This window comes from Aquarana catesbeiana, linkage group LG03 (genome assembly GCF_042186555.1).
Source record: "Aquarana catesbeiana isolate 2022-GZ linkage group LG03, ASM4218655v1, whole genome shotgun sequence".
NCBI classification, from domain to species: Eukaryota; Metazoa; Chordata; class Amphibia; order Anura; family Ranidae; genus Aquarana; species Aquarana catesbeiana.
In genome coordinates, this window is record NC_133326.1 from 124157675 (window position 1) to 124182011 (window position 24337).

The following is a 24337-nucleotide window of genomic DNA, read 5'->3' on the forward strand; positions in this document are numbered from 1 at the left end:
ATGTCCACAGTCTAGCCACAACAAAGATTGAACAAATATTTTATTAAAAAAAAAAAAAAAAAGTTTCATATCAGATCTGCATAAGACAGTAACTCAAACAATACCTGGATGATGGGAAGGGAGGAGGGGGGACATCACTATTGATTTTTTCACAGTATCGTTCCAGGAAAGATCGCAGATGGAAAAAGGTGCTCTCTTCTAGATCTACACAGTAGGGACGATGCCATGCAACCACTTGTCTGAAAGAGTCAGTAACATTAATACAATTGCATCTTACAGTGTCACTACAGTCTGGCAGCGCAAGAACAGACCACTTTTATGGGAAAAAAAAATTGCATATTGCACTTTCATTCAAATAAAAATCTATTATATTATTTAAAACGATTACTGCAGTCTTTGTAATTGAATTACTGTTACTTAATTTGTATGCATATTACAGTTACCTAACTTTCTATGCACACTTGATATTAAATGCCAAATGGTAGGAGTACTAGTAAAAAAGATATACTGTAGGTAGCAAATGGAGAAATTAAAAAAAATCACTGAATTTAAGATTTCAAAATGCATAAGTGTTTTAAAAATAAACCGGACCCAATACCTGGCAACCACTTACATTGTGTACTCGTGGACCTAATACTATATATTTTCTGACCTCCACTATGCGCAATAGGGAATCTTCACTGATGCCTACTGGCTGCCTGATAATACCGTATATACTCGAGTATAAGTCAACCCGAATATAAGCCGAGGCACCTAATTTTACAACAAAAAACTGGGAAAACTTATTGACTTGAGTATAAGACTAGGGTGAGAAATGCACAGCTACTGTAAGTGGAAAAGAGGGTCAACAATGCCCATTTGCAGCCTCACTGTGCCCATTGGCAGCCATAGGTCCCCCGAACTTCAAACTCGGTAGTTAAGGGTTCCTAGATGCCCCCTAGCTGCAGCCAAAATTTGGGGTCTCTGGACCCAAAGGGTCCCGAAATGACATTGCTGCAGATGGACACAGTTGACCGACTTTGGGACCTCGTATCTCGGGCCACTTAGTGCTAGGAACCCCAAATTTGGTGTACAAAGGCACAATATATCCAAAGCTGGGGTTCCTAGCACCAAGTGGCCCCGAGATACAGGGCCCCCAAAAAATCGGTTCAGAAAATGTCAAGCACTTTTCTGCAGCAGAGAATGACATTTTCCAAACCGAATTTGGGGGCCGTATCTCGGGGGACTTGATGCTAGGAACCCCAAATTTGGTGTGCAAACCCAGTGGAACTAGCACTACACAATATCCAAAGCTGGTGTTCCTAGCACCAAGTGGCCCCAAGATACGGGGCCCCAAAGTCGGTTCTGAAAATGTCAAGCACTTTTCTGCAGCAGAGACTGACATTTTCTAAACCAAGTTTGGGGCCCCTTATCTCGAGGCCACTTGGTGCTAGGAACCGCAGCTTTGGATATGTTGTAGTGCTAGTTCCACTGGGTTTGCACACCAAATTTGGGGTTCCTAGCACCAAGTGCCCCGAGATACAGGGCCCCAAATTCAGTTCAGAAAATGACATTTTTTGCTGCAGAAAAGTGCTTGACTCGAGTATAAGCCGAGGGGGGCACTTTCAGCACAAAAAAATGTGCTGAAAAACTTGGCTTATACTCGAGTATATACGGTACTTGCCTTTTATATTTTATCTGTTTTCTACATCATACATGCACAAACAATATTAGCCTACAGCTGAACTCTGGGGGAAACAAAAATCTTCCCTTGTAGCAAAGCTGCCCTTGTATGCAAGTGTTAAATGCTCATTTATATATTCGGGTACCAGAAAAAAGGCTCTTACTTACCTGATTCCTCTACTTCTGCAGGCTCCCATCACGATGGTAGAACGGTGATCACAGACTTTTCTCCCTTACGTTCCAACAGTTTCATATACTCGGATGTCACCAAGTACAAAGCAGGTCCTGTAAGATCTGCACTGAATGGGAGGATGCTGAGGGTAAAGCCAAGTTCACACTGGTGCGATGTGGGAACCACAGCGATTCCTGCGTGGGTTCCCGCACTGCATCAGAATTGCAGGCAGTTCACACTGCACTCTGCGAACCGCTGCGGGTGTCAATATAAAAGTTAATGACAACTCCAAATCAGTTTGCAGAACGCAGTGCGAACTGTGGAATCGGATCGTATGGGTCGGAACACCCATGCAATCCGATTCCAGTGTGGACAAAAAAAGGGCCCTGTACCATTTTGGTGCGAATGCGATGCGATTTCAGCCATACAAACTGGCTGAATTTGCTCCGCACAGACATCACATGTGATGTGCACAGGAATGTGGTGCGAATCACATGCGATGTCTGCAATCGCATAAGTGTGAACCCAGCCACAGTCCACTGGCCAAAGTGTAGGGGAATAGAGGAGAGTGCTGGCTACCAAAAGAGCTGAGAAACTGGTGGGTAAAACTGCTTTTTCTGGTAGGCTACCAAGCATTTAACCCTTGCAGTGTGAGGGCAGCCCAAATGCAGAGAGGCTTTTGGAAAAACACAATTTAGCTATATATTATCACAATGGAATATAAACCCTCCATGTTCTAAAATGAGTAACCGTTCCCTTTTCACTGAGGAGTGAAAATGGATCACATATGAGTGGCATGTGAAGCTCTCCCTCAGCTCCTACAGTGTCATAATAATAAATACTGTAGATGTTTACTGTCCCCTTAAATATGGAACACATACAATAAGGAGTTGAGAAATGGAGTGTGTGGTCAGCTAGTTGTGGCACCTACTTCAGACCTAGGGTGACCTCTAACCCAGGACACTTAATGCGGCGTTCCACCAAAAAGTGGAACTTCTGCTTTAAGGCCTCTTTCCCGGATCCTGTTTGTAAAACTGAGCTTTTGGGGGGGGGGGGGGGGAGCGGGTACCCGAATTTGACAGCTACCTGCTCCCACTTCCATTCCGGTCACCGGACGCAGAAGCTCTCCCTCACGAAGTCTTCTGGGACACATGACAGTTCCTAGAAGACTTCAGGGCCAGTCACAGACCAAAGTCCTGCTCGCGCATGCGCAGTGGGCACCCGGCAGTGATGCTGTCACAGCCGGGTGCCCATAGTAGAGATGCCAACGCCACCGAGGGAGGACACGGGGAGAACACAGCTGTGGTGAATACACTGCTGGACCGTGGCTGTTTATTAAAAGTCAGCAACTACACTTTTTGTAGCTGCTGACTTTTTATAAACAAATGACTGTAACTCCGCTTTAAGTAATGGAGTCCCGCTCAGACGAAGGAGTTGAAGCTAAATGGAGGAAATAGAAAGCAGTCAAAGTAAACCCGCACAATTATTAAAGCCTTTTACAACCCTGCATATACCAAAATCATGTCTAAATGCCACAATAAGCCCTGTAGAGGTGACAGAAATCTCACATGGCACAAGTCTGTCTAAAGTCCGAATAGGCTTTTAAGGCAGACTGCAGGGCTTTCTACTTTTAAGCACTTCCACACAATTTCCTCTTAGGATCTCAATATACAGGATCATTTCAGCCAAAATGTTTCACAGGAAAATAGATGGACTACGCAAAAATATATTTGACTTTGTAACCCAGATACTACTTTGAACTGGCCAGTTACTGAAACCAGTTTACATTTCTAAGCCCAAAAGTTCTAAGAGTTAGGCAGGCCATACATGATTTGAAACATATATGGGCAGGCTGAATGTACCAAGCTGATCCAATCAACTTGGGTACAACCAGCATTCCGGGTTTTACCTGCGATTATCGCTAGCAGCTGCTATAGCTGCTAGCAATAAACACGGTCTTCTCCCGGCGGGGATGGCTTCCCCCGCCAGGAGAAGACCATGGCCCAGCAGGAGGGATTTCCGCAAATTTCTTTTCTGCAACCTGTGGTTGCAGGAAAGAAATTCGCTCAACGTATGGCCAGCCTAAGAAATGTACAATCGAGTGTAAACCATATACTGATACACAGGCCATATGCATACAATATGCCTTCTATAAATATGAATAGCACATTATAGTTCCCCATTTCAGGTGAATTCACCCCTTACCCCCTCAAACAAAGTATTATTATATTATCATAAAGCTTTATACCATACCGGTCTCTGGGCAGTGCTGTCCATGCTAAGCTGTGCGAGGTCCCTGCTGAAATCTGCTGTATAGCCACACCATCCAGTCCACTGACTTTTTTTGGTTTAGTGATAGGGCCGGTTGAATTGCCTTGGCCACACTGTCCCATGGAGTTATTTCCCCATGCGTAAACCTCATTGTCTGGTAAAATACAGCATGTTGTACACATTACTTACATACAGATAAAGAGAAGTAACACATCTTCAACTATTAATAAACATCACTTATGTGGCAAATGAAAGGTCATAACTGTACATGGCATTAACCTTGCCGCATTCTAATATCCCCTTAGAACTAAGCTAATAAAGGAAAGCAAAGCTAGCTGTCCTGAGATTAACAGGAAATTAGTTAGTTATTCAAGTGCATCTTTACATCTGAAAAAAGAAAGCTGAATGGTTTATCTTCTGAAGTTCACAGCAGGTATAACTATTCATTCATTTGACACAAGAGGATTAGTCTGGCAAAAAAAAAAAAAAAAGAAGAAGAAGGAGGTGGATGAAGGACTTCTGCACTGTCAGAATACACACCAATCAAGGGCTGCAGCTGGCTGATTGACAAAGGTTTTCCCAACAGTCCCATTTGACAGAAGTCAATCGTTATATTGTCTTCTGTCAAGCAGGAACAGCCATAGATGGATTGAAATTCATCCAGTCTCTGTGAATCCCAATTGTTTGTACATGTAACACGTACCATGTGACAGTGCAAGACAATGGCTATCTCCTATTGAAATGTCCACTATTCTGGTGGCAGCCAGCTCTTCAATTAGCTTGGGGCGCAAGGCAGTTGCTTCTGAAGATCCACATCCTAGACAGGCTCCACAGCCCCAAGCATAGACCTAAATACAAGAAAACAGAAAGCTGGGAATTTACACCAGAAGATTGTATACTAACAAATATAGGAAACATATGAGAAATAAACAAAATTAGAATATGTTATATTAACCATACCTGTCCAGTAGATGTCAAAGCCAGAGAGGATTGACTCCCTGCACACACCTTCCGGGTGAACATTCCCTGTAGTGCTTCAACCACCTTTGGTTTATATACCCTGTTAGTGTCTCCGTGGCCCAACTTTCCTGAGGAAGAGGATCCCATTCAGTACACATCACACATTAAATGCAGACATTTGTATGGCAAAACATTGTCCCTACCATTATCTCCTCCACCAAAAGACCACACAGTCCGTCCATCTTTAGACAAAGCAATAGTATGGGAGCTCCCACATGACACCTCACCCACATTACTGATATCCTTCACTAGAGTGGGGATGTTTCTGCTATTACTGTCTCCGTGGCCTGAAAGTAAAGACAAATGACAAACATAACATAAGCTCATCCACTTTTCTTTATGATAAATTATTTTTAATTTATTTATTAAAATTATTTACATACTGTCACCAGAGCATGTGAAGTGCTACTATGGTGACATCGTACTGCTGTGGCAGTGATAATGCACAATGGCTGGCTGCTCTGATATCACTGTATGTCAGTGCCACCAGCCATTATTCCCGATCCCCGCCGCACCAGCCCCAGTGTCCCCCGTTCCCCGTCGCACCAGTCCCAGTATCCCCTAATCCTCGCCGCAGCAGTTTGTGTCCCCCCCCGATTCCCCGCCACACCAGTCCCAGTGTCCCCCGATTCCCTGCCGCACCAGTCCCAGTGTACCCCGATCCCCACCGCACCAGTCCAGGTGTTCCCTGATCCCCGCCGCACCAGTCCCAGTGTCCCCGATCCCCACCGCACCAGCTCCAGTGTCCCCTGATCCCCGCCGCACCAGTACCAGTGTCCCCTGATCCCCGCCACACCAGTTCCAGTGTCCCCTGATCCCCGCCGCACCAGTACCAGTGTCCCCTGATCCCCGCCGCACCAGTACCAGTGTCCCATGATCCCCGCCACCCCAGTTCCAGTGTCCCAGATCCCCGCCACCCCAGTCCCAGTGTCCCCCGCCGCACCACTCCCAGTGTCCCCCGATCCCCACCGCACCAGTCCCAGTGTCCCCCGAACCAGTTCCGGTGTCCCCCGATCGCCACCGCACCAGTCCCGGTGTCCCCCGATCGCCGCCGCACCAGTCCAGGTGTCCCCCGAACCAGTCCCGGTGTCCCCCGATCGCCACCGCACCAGTCCCGGTGTCCCCCGATCGCCGCCGCACCAGTCCAGGTGTCCCCCAATCGCTGCCGCACCAGTCCAGGTGTCCCCCGATCGCCGCCGCACCAGTCCAGGTGTCCCCTGAACCAGTCCCGGTGTCCCCTGATCGCCACCGCACCAGTCCAGGTGTCCCCCGAACCAGTCCCGGTGTCCCCCGATCGCCACCGCACCAGTCCCGGTGTCCCCTGATCGCCGCCGCACCAGTCCAGGTGTCCCCTGAACCAGTCCCGGTGTCCCCTGATCGCCACCGCACCAGTCCAGGTGTCCCCCGAACCAGTCCCGGTGTCCCCCGATCGCCACCGCACCAGTCCCGGTGTCCCCCGATCGCCGCCGCACCAGTCCAGGTGTCCCCCGATCGCCGCCGCACCAGTCCAGGTGTCCCCCGATCGCCGCCGCACCAGTCCAGGTGTCCCCCGATCGCCGCCGCACCAGTCCAGGTGTCCCCCGATCGCCGCCGCACCAGTCCAGGTGTCCCCCGATCGCCGCCGCACCAGTCCAGGTGTCCCCCGATCGCCGCACCAGTCCCGGTGTCCGCCGCACCAGTCCCGGTGTCCGCCGCACCAGTCCCGGTGTCCGCCGCACCAGTCCCGGTGTCCCCCGATCGCCGCCGCACCAGTCCAGGTGTCCCCCGATCGCCGCCGCACCAGTCCAGGTGTCCCCCGATCGCCGCCGCACCAGTCCAGGTGTCCCCCGATCGCCGCCGCACCAGTCCAGGTGTCCCCCGATCCCCGCCGCACCAGTTCCAGTGTCCCCTGATCCCTGCCGCACCAGTACCAGTGTCCCTGATCCCCACCGCACCAGTCCCAGTGTCCCCCGATCATCGCCACATCAGTTACAGAGTTCCTGATCATCGCCTAGGACTCCTGTCCCAGTATCACCTTATTGCTGCCACATTAGTCCCCAGTATCTCCAGACCATTGTAAGTCAGCAACAGTGTTCCTCATCACTGCCACACCAGTGCAGTGTTGCCTCTGCCTGCTGCCTGTACTAACCCTTGCCTGTTTATTGACCATGTTTCTGCCTGCTGCCTGGACCGATTCTTTGCCTGTTTATTGACCATGTGTCTGCATGCGTCTGAATGGACCCAACCCATCTGCACATCTACATTCCTGCAAAACCCCAGTCCCAGCCATCTCCTGCTGACAAATTCACTCCTGGAACCAAAGGAACTCTTTGTTCTTCCTTTCTTCAGAGTCTTCCTGGCCAGTGAATGTGGCGGCATTCATGGGGGCAGCCATGTACCAGTAGGCTAGCCTTACTTGACTTCTAAAAACTGGAACTGCTATAGGCGACGATACACTAATCTATATTCCCTGATCATGCATACAAAGGTGACCATTACAGTACATAGTGTGATACACAAGATACAATGTCTGGTAGATAATACACATGTGGTATCTCCATACTCGGGAGGAGTAGTAGAACGTGTTTTGGCTTGTAATTCTTCTAGTATGCCCATGCTATGTGTGAGAAATATCTAAATTAAATTAACAACTTTGTGTAAAAAAAAAAAAAAAATTTGTTTTCCGGTCACATTTTCTAAAAACGTATGGCCAAAAGAATGAAGTCTTCAAAAGACTCACAATGCCTCTTGAAAAATACCTTGGGTGTTTGCGTTCCAAAATGTGGTCATTTTGTGGGTGTTTCCACTGTCTTGGTACATCCAGAAATATGATAGGTAGTCAGGGACTTAGTTGTGTAATGAATGCCCCTAGATAGCCTGAAGGTGCTCTTTAGATTTTGGGCCAATCTTTGTGGCTGGGCTGTGAAATAGTCTCATAAATGTGGCATTTCCATACTCGGAAGGAGTAGCAGAATATGTTTTGGGTGTCTTGGTACATCCAGAAATGTGATAGGTAGTCAGGGACTTAGTTGTGTAATGAATGCCCCTAGATAGCCTGAAGGTGCTCTTTAGATTTTGGGCCGATCTTTGTGGCTGGGCTGTGAAATAGTCTCATAAATGTGGCATTTCCATACTCAGAAGGAGTAGCAGAATATGTTTTGGGGTGTAGTTTTAAGTATGCCTATGATCTGTGTTAGAAATATTTTAATAAATGACAACTTTGTGTAAAAAAGTTGACTTCCAAAAAAAAAAAAAAAAAAAAAAAGAAAAGAAAAAAAGGACGACCTTTTCAAAAGGACTAACTATACCTTTCAGAAAACGTGTTTGCTTTTCAAAATGGGAGGGTTTTTTGGCGTTTTTGGGCTCCAAAATCGTGATAGGTAGTCAGGAAATTAGATGGGTAAATTATGCTCCTTGAAAGCACAAAGGTGTTCCTTGGATTTTTGGCCCTTCTATGCATCTAGGTTGTGAAAAAGTCTTACACATGTTGTATCCCCACACTGGGGAGAAGTAGCAGAATGTGTTTTGGGGTGTAATTATAAGTATGCCTATGCACTGTTTGAGAAATAATTTGTTTACAACTTTGTGAAAAAAATATATATATATATATTTTTTTAATTTCTTAATTTTCCAAAAACTTGTGACGAAAAAATTACAACTTAAAAAAAAAACAAAAAAAAAAAAAACTCACCATGCCTCTTACTAAATACCTTGGACTGTATACTTTCCAAAAGGGGTCATTTGGGGGGTATTTGGTGTTTTAGGGCCTCAAGAAATTAGACAGGCAATCAGTAAATCAGGGCTGATCAATTTTCAATGACAAGTACCACTGTTTGTAAACTCAATAACTTTCACAAAGACTAAATTAAAAGTAAACTGATTTGGGTTATTTTTACCAAAGAAATGTAGCAGAATACATTTTGGCTTAAATTTATGGAGAAAAGTTAGTTAGTGTATTTGCAAAATTGTATAACAGAAACTAAGAAAAATGTGTTTTTTCAAACGTTTCATTATTTTTTACTTTGTATAGCAAAAAATAAAAAATCCAGTGGCGATTAAATACCACCTAAAGAAAGTGCTATCAGTCTCAAAAAAATAAAAATTTGGGTACAGTGTTGAATGCCTGAGTAATTGTCATTCAAATGGTGACAGCGCTGAAAACTGAATAATGGCCTGGACAGGAAGGAGGTGAATGTGTCCAGTCTTGAGGTGGTTAAAGTGTGAAGTCTATTTGACTCAATGTATATTCTTTTTAAAATGGATATTAAAACATTAACAATTACATATGCTACGCACACTAAGCAGACCCTATCGTAGTTTAACTGGATTACTGGACAGGAAGTCAGTGGTAATTAGCAGACCAATGGCCCCCACATTAAGTTTTATTAACCCATTAAAGATTTTTAAATAAATGGTCACCTGTCAAGCTTTCTTTTCCTTATACTCAAACGTAAGAGCATACTCCCCTACAGTTCAGCTTCTGCCCACAACATTCCACTGAAACTGCCCTTCTAAAACTCACCAACGACCTACTAACTGCTAAAACCAACATCCAGTACTCCATACTCATACTCTTGGACCTCTTTACTGCCTTCAACACAGTTGACCACCTGCTGCTCCTCAAAAAACTCTGCTCCCTTGGCCTCCATAATTCTGCTTTTTCCTGGTTCTCCTCCTACCTATCTCAGAGCACTTTCAGTGTCACATACAACACCATCTCCTCTGCTCCTCTTCCTCTTTCTGTTGGGGTACCCCAAGGCTCTGTCCTTGGGCCCCACCTATTATCTCTCTATACCTCTTCCCTGGACCAGTTGATAACCTCCCACCGCTTCCAATACCACCTTTATGCTGACCATACCCAGATCTATCTCTCCACTCCTCACGTATAACAAATTTACTGAATGACACATCGGTATGGATGTCACATTACTTCCTCAAACTCAATCTTTCTAAAACTGAGCTTGTAATATTTCCTCCACCCCGATCACTTTCCCCTTGACTTTACCATTAAGATCAACAGCACAACCATTGCTTCCTCCACACATGGCAGGGTGTAATCGTAGACTCCAACTTCTCCTTCAGCCCCCACATCCAATCACTGGCTACAGCTTGCTGCCTTAACCTCCGCAACATTTCCAGAAATCGCCCCTTCCTGACTAAAGACACCACAAAACAACTCTGACTCTTTAGTTATTTCCCGCCTCGACTATTGCAACTCTCTCCTCAATGGCCTACCCTTACACAGGCTATCCCCCCTTCAGTCTATTATGAATGCTGCTAGAGTCATACACCTCACTAACTGATCCGTGACTGCTGCACCTCTCTGCCAATCCCTTCACTGGCTTCCCCTACCCCACCGTATAAAATTCTAAATACTAACCACAACATGCAAGGCCATCCACAACATCACCCCCTGCTACATCACTAACCTCATCTACAGATATCCCCAAATCGTCCTCTCCGCTCCTCCCAAAACCTCCTGCTCTCTAGCTCCCTTGTTACTTCCTCCCATGCTCGCTTCCAGGACTTCTCTAGAGCCTCTCCCATCCTCTGGAAATCTCAGGCCCTACCCTGTCCACCTATAGGAGATCCCTGAACACTCATTTATTCAGAGAAGCCTATCCCACACCCACCTAACAACTGTACCTGAGCCACCCCCATCAGACTATCCCCCGCAGCCATTACCTTTTGTACAACCTCCCCTTTCCCTTTAGAATGTAATCTCCATGAGCAGGGCCCTCCTCTCCCTTTTGTGTTGAACTATATTGTAATGTTGCTGTCCCCACTTTACATTGTAAAGCGCTGCGCAAACCGTTGGCGCTATATAAATCCTGTATAATAATACTTTAGGTATATGAATCTAAAATTCATGGAATTCAATTACTTTTAGCAAAATTACCTAATCGCCCAAAATCTCCTTCTCCCCATGTGTAGAGCTCTCCATCTTCTGTGACGGCGGCACTGTGTCTGTAACCAGCTGAAACACACACCACAACCTGAGATGACAGAAAACATGCAATATGTCATCAGGGTTCCAAGCTAAAGAGGAAATCAAAAGATACTGTGTTAAAAATAAACAAATCTGCCAGTCACTCCAGAGGTCAGATCTTTACCTTTCCTTGCAGTGTCCCCTGAATTAGCTTTGGATATTTTTGGGTGGAACTATTTCCATGGCCCAATTTGCCATAGTCACCATCTCCCCAGCTGAAAACCTCTCCTTCTGTGGTAAAAGCCAGGGTGTGCCCATCAGATCCTTTTGAAGAAGAAACTTTTTTGATGGAACGGTGAGGCTCAAAGGTTAGTTTCTTAAGAGTAGACTGGTTGTTTGAGTCTCCAAGACCCAACCTTCCATAGCTGCCTTTCCCACATGCTCTTACTGAGCCATCCGTAGATATAACAAAAGTGCAGTACTGTCCAGCTTCGATCTATACAGAAAACAAAAATGTCGAAGCATTACATTACTCTTAAACCGGGTTCAGAGGTACAAAAAACAATTAATTTGATACAGATCATAATAGTTAAAAAAAAAAATACCAAAAAAATTACAAAAAAAAACTTCTATTCCTCAAAGTGATAGTAAAGCAGAATTTTTTTCCTTAATGCATTCTATGATTTACAGTACTCTTATCTCTTGTCCTGGTGACAACTAACATTTTGGGTTCACCATCACTTTTTGTTTTGCTGACAATTGTTACCAGTACAAAAAGAGTGATGAATCTCCCCAGCAGGAAACTTCCGCACTCTAAAGCAAAAAAACAAAACAAAAACAAAAAAACAAACAAAAAACAAACAAAAAACAAAAAAGAAGTTTTGCCTTTGTATACACTTTCACAGACTACTAGCTCCTACTTTCACTATTAGGCCCCTTTTACACGAGCATCCCAACCAGGTCCATCTGTCAGTTTTTCGGGTGGATCAGATCAGAAGGTCCATGGAGCCCTATGGACAGGTGGGTGTAAACGCACTGGTGTCTGTTTCGACCCGCCTACCTTTGGGTCCAACCAGGTGAGGTAAAACCCCCCCAAAAAACTTAAAAGGACTGAGATGTTTTTCGCTTTGGCGGACAGGATCAGAGGCTTGATGTAAATGGACAAAAAAAAAAAAAGTCCTCTTACACCCCGAGATCCAGGGAGCTCAGCGGGGTCTGCATGTGTCTGCCCTGCAAGCACAGATGTGACATCCATCCTGCTCGGCTCCAATCAGTAGGAGATCTGCTCACCGATCCCCTGCTAACTGCAGCAGACTTGATTCCGTGTGGAAGAGCCCTTAAGCCTAATGCCCTGTACACACGTTAGGACATTGATCGGACATTCCGACAACAAAATCCGTGGATTTTTTCCGACAGATGTTGGCTCAAACTTGTCTTGCATACACGCGGTCACACAAAGTTGTCGGAAAATCCGATCGTTCTAAACGCGGGTGACGTAAAACACGTACGTCAGGACTATAAACGGGGCAGTAGCCAATAGCTTTCGTCTCTTAATTTATTCTGAGCATGCGTGGCACTTTGTGCGTCGGATTTGTGTACACACAATCAGAATTTCCGACAACGGGTTTTGCTGTCGGAAAATTTTATAGCCTGCTCTCAAACTTTGTGTGTTGGAAATTCCGATGGAAAATGTGTGATGGAGCCTACACACGGTCGGAATTTCCGACAACAAGGTCCTATCACACATTTTCCGTCTGAAAATCCGACCGTGTGTACAGGGCATTAGTCACACGGGTGTGTTGATCCAAACACCTGTACAAAGGGACAACTTTGGTAAGCTGCAATACAATAAAATGTTTGCTTTTAAGTTTAATACTACTTTAAGTCTATCTGGATTGGACACGAGACAAAACAGTTTAGGACTTTAAAAGACAAAACAAAGTGCATGAACAAGGGCACCAAGTAAAGCCTAATGCACAATACAATGAATTTAAATGACCAAGTAGACCATGATCAAGGGATTTTTTATTTAGCTTAGAGAACAAGGCGCAAATAAATGAAAATTCACTTTGCAAAAAGCAAAAAAAGAAACATTTAATAAAAAAACATTATGCACCCAGACACAAGTACATAACAACGTGTAAATACAATGGGGAAGGGGCATCACTCACTGTCTGCGCATCTGAAAAGCAAGGGGCCAGCTTTGGTTGCAGGATTTTTTCTTGGGTCCCCTCCACTAGTTGGTGGCTGCTGTTACTCCCCCATACGTATACCTCACATGTCTCTGATACAACTTGACTCTCTCCAGTCTGGATACTGTCTGGACTGGCACAGGTTCTTGAATAATCAGAAGCCATCTGGCATACCTGCAAAGAAAAAGACAATGTACGGCAAAACATGATAGAGGCTGTACGAGGAAATTCAAGATTGCAGACATAAAAAAAAAAAAAAAAAAAAAAAAAGTGATTATGGCTTCAAAATGTGTGTGCATTCTGCTAAATAAACTAGGGGTTTATCCTCAGTGCCCCACTTCCACTCACTTCTGTATTTGCTGGTATTAAAAAAATCAATAAATAAAATCTGGGGAGTAATACCACCCCCTTCTCAGCCACGTTGGGACCTATGGCATTTCTTTAGCTGGTTACCTTCCTAGAATAACTTACTACTTATTCTATTTTTGCTCTGTTGACTGTGCAAAGCATAACCGTTATATGTGTCGTTTCTGGTGTGCACCTTGTATTCTCTGTACTCTGGTTTTAGGTTTCCTGTTAGTACCTCACCACTTACTAACAAAACCGAATAAAAAAAAATGAAATGTAAAATAATATCTGACAGATGGACATCACTATGTCACGCTAACACTAGATGGTGTTACCAGAAGCAAAATTCTCACATTTCTTAAGAATGACCTCCACTAAGCACTATTTGGAAACAATTTGCCACCAAGCATGATTTTTATTCCAAAAATGACATATTATATCTATGCCAAAACTGGAAGAAGACTGGACAATGACTCAACCAAGATGGAAGAAGCCACCAAAATCAGAAGCAGATTGGGTGACAATGCCAGCCGTGGCGAAGGAGCTTGTGGTCATCGCATCGCTGTAAGTACTGCAGACTTGAGTTCTACTTTAATATAGAAAAGCAGCTCTGACAATTCAAACTATACATTTTATATATTTTTGAAGGCAGGGGTTCTTCATTAAAGGAAGCGGTCAATATATTTTTTAAGCAGCGTTTGGCAGGGCAGTCATCCTTTCTTTACTGTTTCGTTAATAACCTGAAAGAAGTATAAGCATTATCAGGTTAGGCGAACCAGCTTGCTCCAGATCAGTGACCTGCTAAGTAGTCAAGCAAGCAAAAGGGTGATAAGCCCCAAAGCTTACGCCTTTTAAATCAAATGAAGGTCCTACATACAATGCATTGAAAAAATATTCATACCCCTTGAAATTTTCCACATTTTGCCATGTTACAACCAAAAACATAAATGTGTTTTATTGGGAAGTAACTGGCACATAATATGCAGTATTCACATAAAGCATGAAAATGATATAAAATCAACAGACTCTCTACCTCCTCAAAGAGACACAGTGCTGCCTCATAGAGCGAGCACAGACCATCAGATGTCCTGGTGGGCTCCCTCCATTGGCTCCGGTCAGCCGATGAACCCTGCAAAAGGATGCATTTATGTTTGTCACATCAAGACCACTCAGATGTACTTAAAGCGATTGTAAAAGTTTTTTTTTTTTAAATAACAAACATATCATACTTACCTCCACCGTGTAGCTCGTTTTTCACAGAGTGGCCCCAAACCTCGTCTTCTGGGGTCCCCCGGCGGCTCTCGGGGCTCCTCCCCACATCTGATAACCCCCTCCGAGAAGCGCTTCCCAGAGGGGGTTACCTTGCGGGCGCGCTCCTGAGTCCAGCATTCGGCGTCCATAGAGGCAGAGTCCAGGACTCGGCCCCAGCGTCATTGGATTTGATTGACAGCAGGGGGAGCCAATGGCTGCGCTGCTATCAATATATCCAATCAAGAGCCGGGAACCCTGGGAAGAGAGACAGCACGTCCCCACCAGTCAAGTTCGAGGGTTCAGGTAAGTAAAAAGAGAGGGAGGGGGTGCAGGTCACTGACAGGTGCATGCATAGGATGCATGAAGGTGAAAAAACACAAAGGTTTACAACCACTTTAAACTAAACATACGGATGGTCATCATGAAGCAGCTACAGTAATAAAACTTAAGGTGGTGTGATCAGTTTGGGCAACACAGCTACACCTACACTTCGCAATGACACTAAGAAAAACAGACAAACCTTTAGGCTACTTTCACACTGATCTGCAGCAAAAACGCAGCGGCATATATGTGACTCAAAAGGCGCCACATTATGCATTGCTTTCAAAAGGGAAGGTGTGTTTTTGGTAGAGGTCGACCGATATATCGGCCAATATTTGGCGTTTTTTATTTAATTGGCATCGGCCGATTGTGCTGATAAAAAAGGCCGATTATAAGGCCCCTTTCACACTGGGGCGGTGGGGGCGTCGGTGGTAAAACAGCGCTATTTTTAGCGCTGTTTTACCGTCGTTTTTGCGGCTGTATTCGGCCGCTAGCGGTGCGGTTTTAACCCCCGCTGGCGGCCGAAAAAGGGTTAAAACTGCTCGAATAGCGCGGCTATAGCCGCGGTATTGCCGCGCTGCCCCATTGATTTCAATGGGCAGGAGCGGTGAAGGAGCGGTGAATACACCGCTCCTTCACTGCTCCAAAGATGCGGCTAGCAGGAGTTTTTTACTTCTCCTGCCAGCGCACCGCTTCAGTGTGAAAGCCCTCGGGCTTTCACACTGAACAAACAGCAGCGGCTGTTTTGGGTCAGTTTGCAGGCGGTATTTTTAGCGCAATAAACGCCTGCAAACCGCCCCAGTGTGAAAGGGGTCTAACTTAAGTGCGACTTGCAAATGACTTCTGTAATAGAAGTCAATGCAAGTTGCCTGAAGTCTTTGGTGGAGGAGTGACTTCTCTCCTCTCTGGGCAGCCTGCCAAATCTGATAAAAAGAACCTGAAGAGATACAATGTTTACACTTATCAATGGACTGAACTCTGTGTGTAGGAATTCTCAGTTTAACCACTTAAAGACTTAATCTTTTCTGACACTTGTTGCTTGGAAGTAAAAATCCTGTATTTTCTGCTAGAAAATCACTTAAAACCCCCAAACATTATAATATATATATATATATATATATATATATATATATATATATATATATATATATATATATATATATATATATATATATATTATATTATATATTTTAGCAGAGACCCTAGGGAATAAAATAGCGGTTGTTGCAATATTTTATGTCACATGGTATTTGCGCAGCGGTCTTTTAAAATGCAATTTTTAAAAAAAAAAAATACACTAATAAATTAAAAAAAAAAAAAAACTAAGCAGTAAAGTTAGCCCATTTTTTCGTCCAAAGTTTTGATTACCTGTTTTTGTATAATTAATATTTAAGATTTAGTTTTTTTTTTAACCTAAATTATACATACAAGTGAACTGATTGGAGGTTTATTTTGTTTAATAAATGTTTAAATGTAAAAAAATTTCTGTATCACTTATTACTTAAGGTTGCTTGCACACTGGAGCAGGCATGCGTTGACAGTAAAACACTGCTAGTTTTAGCGTCGCTTTATCGTCATTTTAGCGGCGCCATTCGGCTGCTAGCGGGGAGCTTATAACCCAGCTAGCGGCCGAGGAAGGGGTTAAATTCGCCGCTGCCGAAACGCTGTGCAGGCGCTTCGGCAGAGGTGCGCATTCATTTCAATGGGCAGGAGTGGTGGAGCAGCGGTATGCACCGCTCCAAAGATGCTGCTTGCAGGACTTTTTTTTTTAACATCCTGCCAGCGCATCGCCTCAGTGTGAAAGCACTCGGGATATCACACTGAGACTGCAGGGGAGCCGTTTTGCAGGCACTTTACAGGTGCCATTTTTAGCCCAAAAGCGCCTTAAAAACACCCCAGTGTGAAAGGGGTCTAACTGTTAGATTTTATGAGATGAAGGGAAAAAAAAAAAAAATCGGCCTAACATATCGGCCCAAAAAAATCGGCATCATATATCGGCCACTGCGATTTCTAAATATCGGCATCGGCCAGAGAAAAACACATATTGGTCGACCTCTAGTTTTTGGTGCCTTTTTTTTTTTTTAACTCCTGAAACATGCTCCAAAAATGCTGCAAGCAGGATTTTTTTTCACCGCAACGGAAGTGCACTGCCACAGTGTGAAAACACATTCATTGATTTTTAGGTGCTTTTTTTTTTTTTTTTTTTAAAGCACTGGATAAACTTCTCAGTGTGAAAGCAGCCTTATGTTTCAGGCAGGACTTTCAGTAAAAATAACACACTGTAATAACTGGGGCATGTGATAGGTAACAGATTAAACATAATTTCCAGCATCTTTTTTTCATGCCACAATGGTAACTGCAGTAAGCTCATTGAGGTATCTTTTTCTGCTTTACATTAGAAGGACTGTTTTTGGCAAACATGACCTTAGAGTGCTTCAGCCTCACAAATACATATAAGGACTGAAAAATATGCACAATAATTAATACAAAAAATATTTATTAAAAACATATCACCTAACGCCTAAAACTGTCATTTGTCGACTTTGAAGTCGTTATTAGAAAACTGAGCCAACTGGGAAGAGGGATTTTAAAACCCGGATTATGAATTCCCCTATAAGAAACACTTTAAAATTACTAGAAGCATTTTCACAAAATATAACAGACTAGTGCTACCTGTGTACAATATCAGGGGTCTCAAACTTTTCAGTACATTATATATATTCTTCTTAATAGAGTGAATCTTAAATGAATATGGATTAACTTGGATCTTTTTTGGAATCAAAATTATATCATTCAAAACAAAAAAAAAAAATTACAAACTTAGAAAGCGGTCACATTTGTCACCTTTTGGGGGGTGGGGAGAGAGTACCTGATCCCACTTCTGGCTGAGTTTGCGGCGGCAAAGTTAGCTGGAAGTTTACCCCCCCCCCCACCGCTGGGCCATTCACTATGCGCAGCACGCTTCGCGCATGCACAGTACGGAACTGGCTGTGAAGCAGTAAGGCTTTACTGCCGGTTTCCCTGAGATGGTGGTGGCAGCATCCGAGAGCCAATGAAAAAATTGGCTAGGGTGAAGACACACCGCTGGATTCGTGGACAGGTAAATGTCCGATTATTAAAAGTCAGCAGCTACTTTAGTTGTAGCTGCTGACTTTTCATTTTTTCTGAAGGAGCCTGGAGCCCCGCTTTAAGTAAAACAAAGCAAAGTCCCCCTTACATCAGGGTTCACATCAGGGCCCCTCTTACATCAGGGACCCTAGCACAATCCCCCTTTACATCGGGGTACCTATCAGGAGTTCCCCCCCCCCCCCTACATCAGTTCCCCCAAAGTCCTCACTTACTTTAGGGTCTCCAACATCAAAATCCCCATCAAGGTCCCCATCAAAGTCCTTCTCACATCAGTGTCCTCATCACCGTCCCCCTATGTCAGGTCTCCATCAGAGGAAACCAACTGATCTAGATCCTCAGTCTGTGTACATCAGCTGCAGCCTGGATAAAATCTTGTAGCAGGCCAAATGTCGCCCACGGGTCATAGTTTGGAGACCCATGTACTATATGATAATGTTTATGTATTCTATATGCCCCTCATTCCCACACCACATGTCCTGAACTATTCAGCTTGGACTTTGCTCCCCCCCCCCCCCCCCAAAGACAAATCTATTGCCACACCAATCCAAATCAGTTTTACATTTCTTTTCAATACCAATATTGTTGATTTCAATAATCTCTCAATTGTATATAATGACCAGGTCGTTTTTTTTCTTACAACCAATCTAACTGATTTACTCTTTTTGGCTACATATATATCCATATACACCCAAGTCAAACAAATTCATATTAAAAGGATCCATATCTTCTCCTATTTTGGGTTTAGTTGTTTCAACTGTCTGTTCTGGACAAACATTTTCAATTGCTTTAGAACATTTTCCGTCTACAGAGGTTACAGTATATAATTGTAGAACTGCACAGAAACTCATATTGCCCTGTAGCTGGTATTTTAAAGTGGAACTTCACTCTCTCAGTTAACATTGGCCATTTTAATCCTTCTGCTGCTAGCATTAGTACATGGGTAGGAAAGTAGATTGTATTTGTTTTAAACTTTTTTTTTTTTTTTACACTTAGTGACTTCCTGGTTTCCATGCGTCATACATCCCAGGAGTCTTCAGTAGGGGAGGAGGGGCTCTCTCAACTAAGCATACCCTCTCCTGCTTGCATGCCTGAGCTAGGGGCAGATTAATTCCAATAAGAAAATGCTACATGAATCATCTGCCCTTACTCAAGGTGGCCACAGCCAGAAATGCTAGGGGGTGTTTTTTAAAGTGATTTCTCAACAAAATAAAGCATGGAGACAGGGATGGATGAGCGAGTTTGCTTTGAATGTTTAAAAATGAATTAAATAGCATTCGTGGTTCTCAGATAAAGTGTAGTTCCACTTTAAATCTCTTCTCTAAGAGCGCTATCTGACTACAAAATGGTGATACAAACATTAGAACAAAAGATGAGAAAGTATGAGGAATCTAATCATTTACACCCAAACCCAATACTTCAAAATAAATAACCAGTGGCATGTCATGGCAATTTCAAGCTGCTTTTGTTCTCATAGGGATCAGACCTCTCCACTGGTGTTCCTGGCCCAAAGACTTGGCTGCCGCTAAAGAGCTGGTTATAACATCTTAAGAAGGAAATCTCAAAGCTGTCTACGGTAGTGGATTATGTATCATTCACAGAGTCCCATGTAAAATGTTTAAAAAAAAAAAATTAACTCGACTTTTACTAAGAATTAAAGCAATTCTCCTTGGGCCGGCACCATATAACAAGGAATTTTCCAAAACATCAATGTATCTGTTGTTATTTGTACCGAAGCTCTCAGATGGATTCTACTCATTTCCTACTTCCTGCAGTTATTACATTTCTAAAGGCTTTATGTAGCCTTTATATACAGTATATTGCTTCAATTCTATAACAAAAGTGGAGATACCCTTTAAATTACACTACTTACTTTTCTTTGCCCCCTTTTGGAAACCTTTTGGAAAAAACATCTCCCTTTAGCATTTGTGTGCACCATCAGCTACACCATAAAGACAAACAATTAGTAGACATTTACCAAACTTACCAAAGACCTCCTCATCTGTTGAAGAATGCTAATGAAGCAATCACAGCTGATCATGCCTTCCTGTGCGGTCAGCATCTTGTTCTTGTCAGTTTCATTAACCAAAGCCGAAGCTGCTAAAGCCATTTCAATCCACTCTAGGAGGTAGCGGAGAGAGCCACGCTGAGAGGCAAGGCCCAAGAGGAGTTCTGAGGCCAGACGCCTTCCCAGTGTATCTGCACCAGAATTGGGAACTGTAACGCCTTTCAGGAAGGTGGTGACCTGTGCCAGACAGTCCAGTCCCATGGGGGGTATTTTGCTCTCATTAGCAAGGGAAAGAGGGGGTAAAGAGTTCACCACATCAATGGCTGTTCGTATGACATCATTACACAGGCTCAGACCAGGTCCAGCAGTCGGCAGCATCCAACTCTGTCTCAGTAAGGCAAAGAGAAGACTAAGACCAGTCCTGACCCCCATTTCAATAAGGGCATCAGTACTGGATCGTGGCCGCTCACTAACAGACAGTGTGTCCGCAGAGCCTGAGCTATTCTCAGGAGAGTGCTGCTGTTGTTTAACTTTGCCTTTGTCATGATACTTATTGGAAAGAGCATAGAAAACCCTTTGAAGAACTAGCAACCTCTTTCTTAAAGCACCAGCAAATGGAGAGTCAGAACATACAACCTTCGCCAGAGCCAGCTGGCTGCTGAGTAAAGCATCAAGGTAGTGATCTTGTTCATCACATGACAAGGATTCCCTCTCAAAATCTGGCAGCTGGGGTCCCTTGAGGCATAAGACCTGCTGCGGCAGTGGGACCACCTCTTTATTGCTGATGAGCTTGGCATATAGGACAGAGACACCTTCCCGGGTTGCAATTGATTCACTATCTTCCGTTATCCAGGAGCTGTTCAGGTGCTCTAGCCATTTTATCTTCACAGGAGGCATCATGCCAGCCATCGCCATTTATTCTACTGCCATGGGTCCTGCTGGAAACAAAAGAAATAAGTAACGGATAGTGGATTTATATTGATTAAAATGTCAACAATAAATTCAAGGACAGGTGGGGGAAGCCATCCCCGCTGAGAAAAGACTAGCCACTAGTGATACTCGTAAGAGAATCTGGCAGGCTGGTTGTACCCAAGTTGATCGATCAATCAACTTGGTACATTCAGCTGAACTGGCAGAGATCTGAACCGTATTTGGCCGGCCTAAAGCTAACCTTAAGATTTATCAACAATTATGTAGTGCTAGGGTCTGCCAGATGGGAAACAAACTAAATGGATTATTAGGCCTCCTTAATGAAGAACTTCACCCTCCAGGATTAATGTTGATCCTAACCCACCTTACTTTTTCTGCTGGGTTAAGCTGAAATGGCATACTCACCCGCTCAAGGAATCCAGCTCCGTCCCGCTGTAACATTCATCATAAGCTGGGTCCCCATGTCATGGGCCTCACCTAAGCAAGAAAATCAGAAGCACAAGCTGCGATCTCCTAGAAAGAGGTATGTGTCCTAAGTGACTTGTGAACTGGTGGGAGGAACATTGGCCATATACACCAGCAGATAAACAAATGAACATACAAGCATTTGTATAAAACTTGGAAGCACTTCAACATTTTGCTTGCTTTTAACATTCAATTCTGGAATAAGTGGACTTTCCCGAATGAAAACCACATACACTGTTAGAAAATGAACTGTATGTACTGAAATATTTTCCATGCTGCTCCTTCGAATTTTCTTGTCACTATTGTCAAAAACGAAAGTCGATTTGTCCCCAATAACAATTAAAAATTGAACAAACATTCCTAAAACAAAAAATTGCACTAGTGTATGGCCAATTTAAGGGAAGCCAGACAGTAATTTAGGAAAGGAGGGGGTGGGAGGGGGTTCAATAGGGAGCAGTGCCTAGGAAGAGACTGACTGTTCAGGAGCTTAGTTTAAAGATTGTAAAGCCTATACATTTTTTTTATTAAATTTAAAGAAAGTCGGTATACTTACCCAGTATGCTTACCTGCTTCTGTGCAATGGTATTGCACAGAATGGTCTCTTACCTCCTCTTTCGGAGTCCCCCGCCAGCACTGTCCGCTCCTCTTTTCCTCCAGGTGCCCCTATAAGCAAGCCTTGTGTAGAGGGAGCACCCATGCGGGCGCGCTCTCGTGCTGGGCTGCGTGTGTCCATAGACACACACACAGCCCGACTCGGCCAAGCCCCCTGCTCCTTCCTCACAAGATTTGACTGACAGCAGCAACAGCCTATTGCTCCCACTGCTCAGAGTCTCCTGTGAGACCAGGAAGATAGAGCAGCATTGCTGCAGAAGGGACAGAGCTGGATTGTAAGAGGAGGGAGAGAAAGAGGTAAGTGGTTGGGGGGGGGGGGGGGGGGGGGAGCTGCACTCGTGGCTGCAGCTCTGCCAAAAGAAGCCTTTGTGGTCCTAATGTAGCCTTTGTGGTCCTAATGGAGCAGCAGTGATGCAAGGCGGGCACTGCCGACAGAGATTGGCAGAGACTGCAGCGAGTGCCGCACTGGGACAGGGGGAGGAGGTCTGACCAACATCGGTAACATCAGTAAGATAATCAGTCCTAGTTCTAACTCTGGTGCTTATTGGACTTCACAGTCATATTTAGACACACTGTACAACTATTGGAAAGTGGACGTAACACTGTAAAGATAGATTTAGTACAAATGTGTACCTAAAACAGATCTGTTTCAGTGATTGCTATTTAGTTTACCTTAGAGCAGGGGTCTCAAACTGGCGACCCTCCAACTGTTGTAAAACCACAAGTCCCATCATGTCTCTGCCTGTGGGAGTCATGCTTGTAACTGTCAGCTTTGCAATGCCTCATGGGAATTGTAGTTTCGCAACAGCTACAGGGCTGCCAGTTTGAGACCCCTGCCTTACAGTATGTACATTGTCCTAAACATTATTTGTTTAAGGTGACTGAAACTTTAATACTTACAACATCTCCCATTTTAAAACTGGGGATGCTACCAGCAAAACAAGGCCAATGACAACACAAAACTAAGCCAGGTGTATAGGATTATTTAAATGACTGACTTACACACTACAAGGTTGTCAGTATCCTTCCAATAACACTCAGCAAACATGGAACAGGGATGCTGCAGCCTCCATAATCTTCTTTGTTGGCATGTAATGGTGTTGCCTAAAAGAGAAAAGGTCAAGGTTAAATAGGAAAAAAACAATATAAAATTATATATATATTTAAAAAGAGTGGAGCAAAAAGCAAAAGCGATCAAAGTAAACCTTTCATCGCCTTAACAATGGCAGCCTCCAGGTTTCTCTCATTACAAATTTCCATTAATAAAGACTACAAATCATATGTTGCTGAATTCCATACTCGACCAGGAACTATTAGAAACATATGTAGAAATACATAAAATAATAGAGATGTTAGGCATTCATAACCTTCTCAAAGTTTTGGTCACATGATGCAGTGCAGGAACTCTAATTTGTTAAAAGCCAGTCTGTTGCAAGGTAAACAGCTTCTACAGCGATGGCAGAACCATGAACAACAGTCCACCTATGTAACTGCGCAGACTTTGAATATTAATCAACACACAATGAGACATTCTTCCAAGGTGCCCCAAAACTTAGTTCTCACCAAATAACAGATGTACGGTATGTGGAGTTACTTTTCACATGCAGCCAAGAATGAAGATCGCGGGCAAGACTGAAAAAATGCTTAGAGCCCACAAGGCATAATCAAATCGGTGATATCACATGACAGTAAAACAGGGCAAGCACAAGCATATTGTTTTTGGATTTCTCAAAGACAAAATGTAGCAGTTTATTAGGTAGGTCATATATCTTGATTGCTAGGTTTTTTATTTTTGCCTAGAGCGTAGACTAAATTACTGTAAGGCAGGCTATAGATGATACAAATTGCTCGATTTCCCCATCGGTCAGTGTTGATGGGTAATGCCTCCTGCAGTGCTATTATGTTCTACAGACAGGAAGTCTTCTCAGACGGCAGAACACAATGATTACTGCTAGCGGCTATAGCCTCTGACAGGGATCGCGTGCCAAAAATCAGAACAGACTTCAGTACAGCCAGCATGCCAATAGATGGATCGAATCTCAGCCAGTCCC

General features: G+C 44.0%; 1 protein-coding gene across 12 annotated transcripts in view; it reads right to left on the bottom strand.

The window, feature by feature from the left end:
- The window catches only part of HERC1 (HECT and RLD domain containing E3 ubiquitin protein ligase family member 1), a 253741-nt gene that overhangs the window by 156442 nt on the left and 72962 nt on the right, over positions 1-24337 (bottom strand). For 6 of the 12 annotated variants that reach the window (XM_073619158.1, XM_073619159.1, XM_073619157.1 and 3 more), the window contains 11 exons: positions 23289-23390; positions 20259-21217; positions 14607-14702; positions 13205-13399; positions 11218-11529; positions 11004-11100; positions 5269-5412; positions 5066-5193; positions 4809-4953; positions 4088-4259; positions 105-239 (listed from right to left, as the gene is read on the bottom strand). In XM_073619158.1, coding sequence (XP_073475259.1) covers positions 105-239; positions 4088-4259; positions 4809-4953; positions 5066-5193; positions 5269-5412; positions 11004-11100; positions 11218-11529; positions 13205-13399; positions 14607-14702; positions 20259-21194 — 2360 coding nt within the window. In that variant the 5' untranslated portion in view covers positions 21195-21217; positions 23289-23390. Of the gene's footprint in view, positions 1-104; positions 240-4087; positions 4260-4808; positions 4954-5065; positions 5194-5268; positions 5413-11003; positions 11101-11217; positions 11530-13204; positions 13400-14606; positions 14703-20258; positions 21218-21614; positions 21687-23288; positions 23391-24337 lie in introns of all 12 variants that reach the window. The other 6 variants (XM_073619149.1, XM_073619154.1, XM_073619155.1 and 3 more) reach the window with 3 other exon arrangements.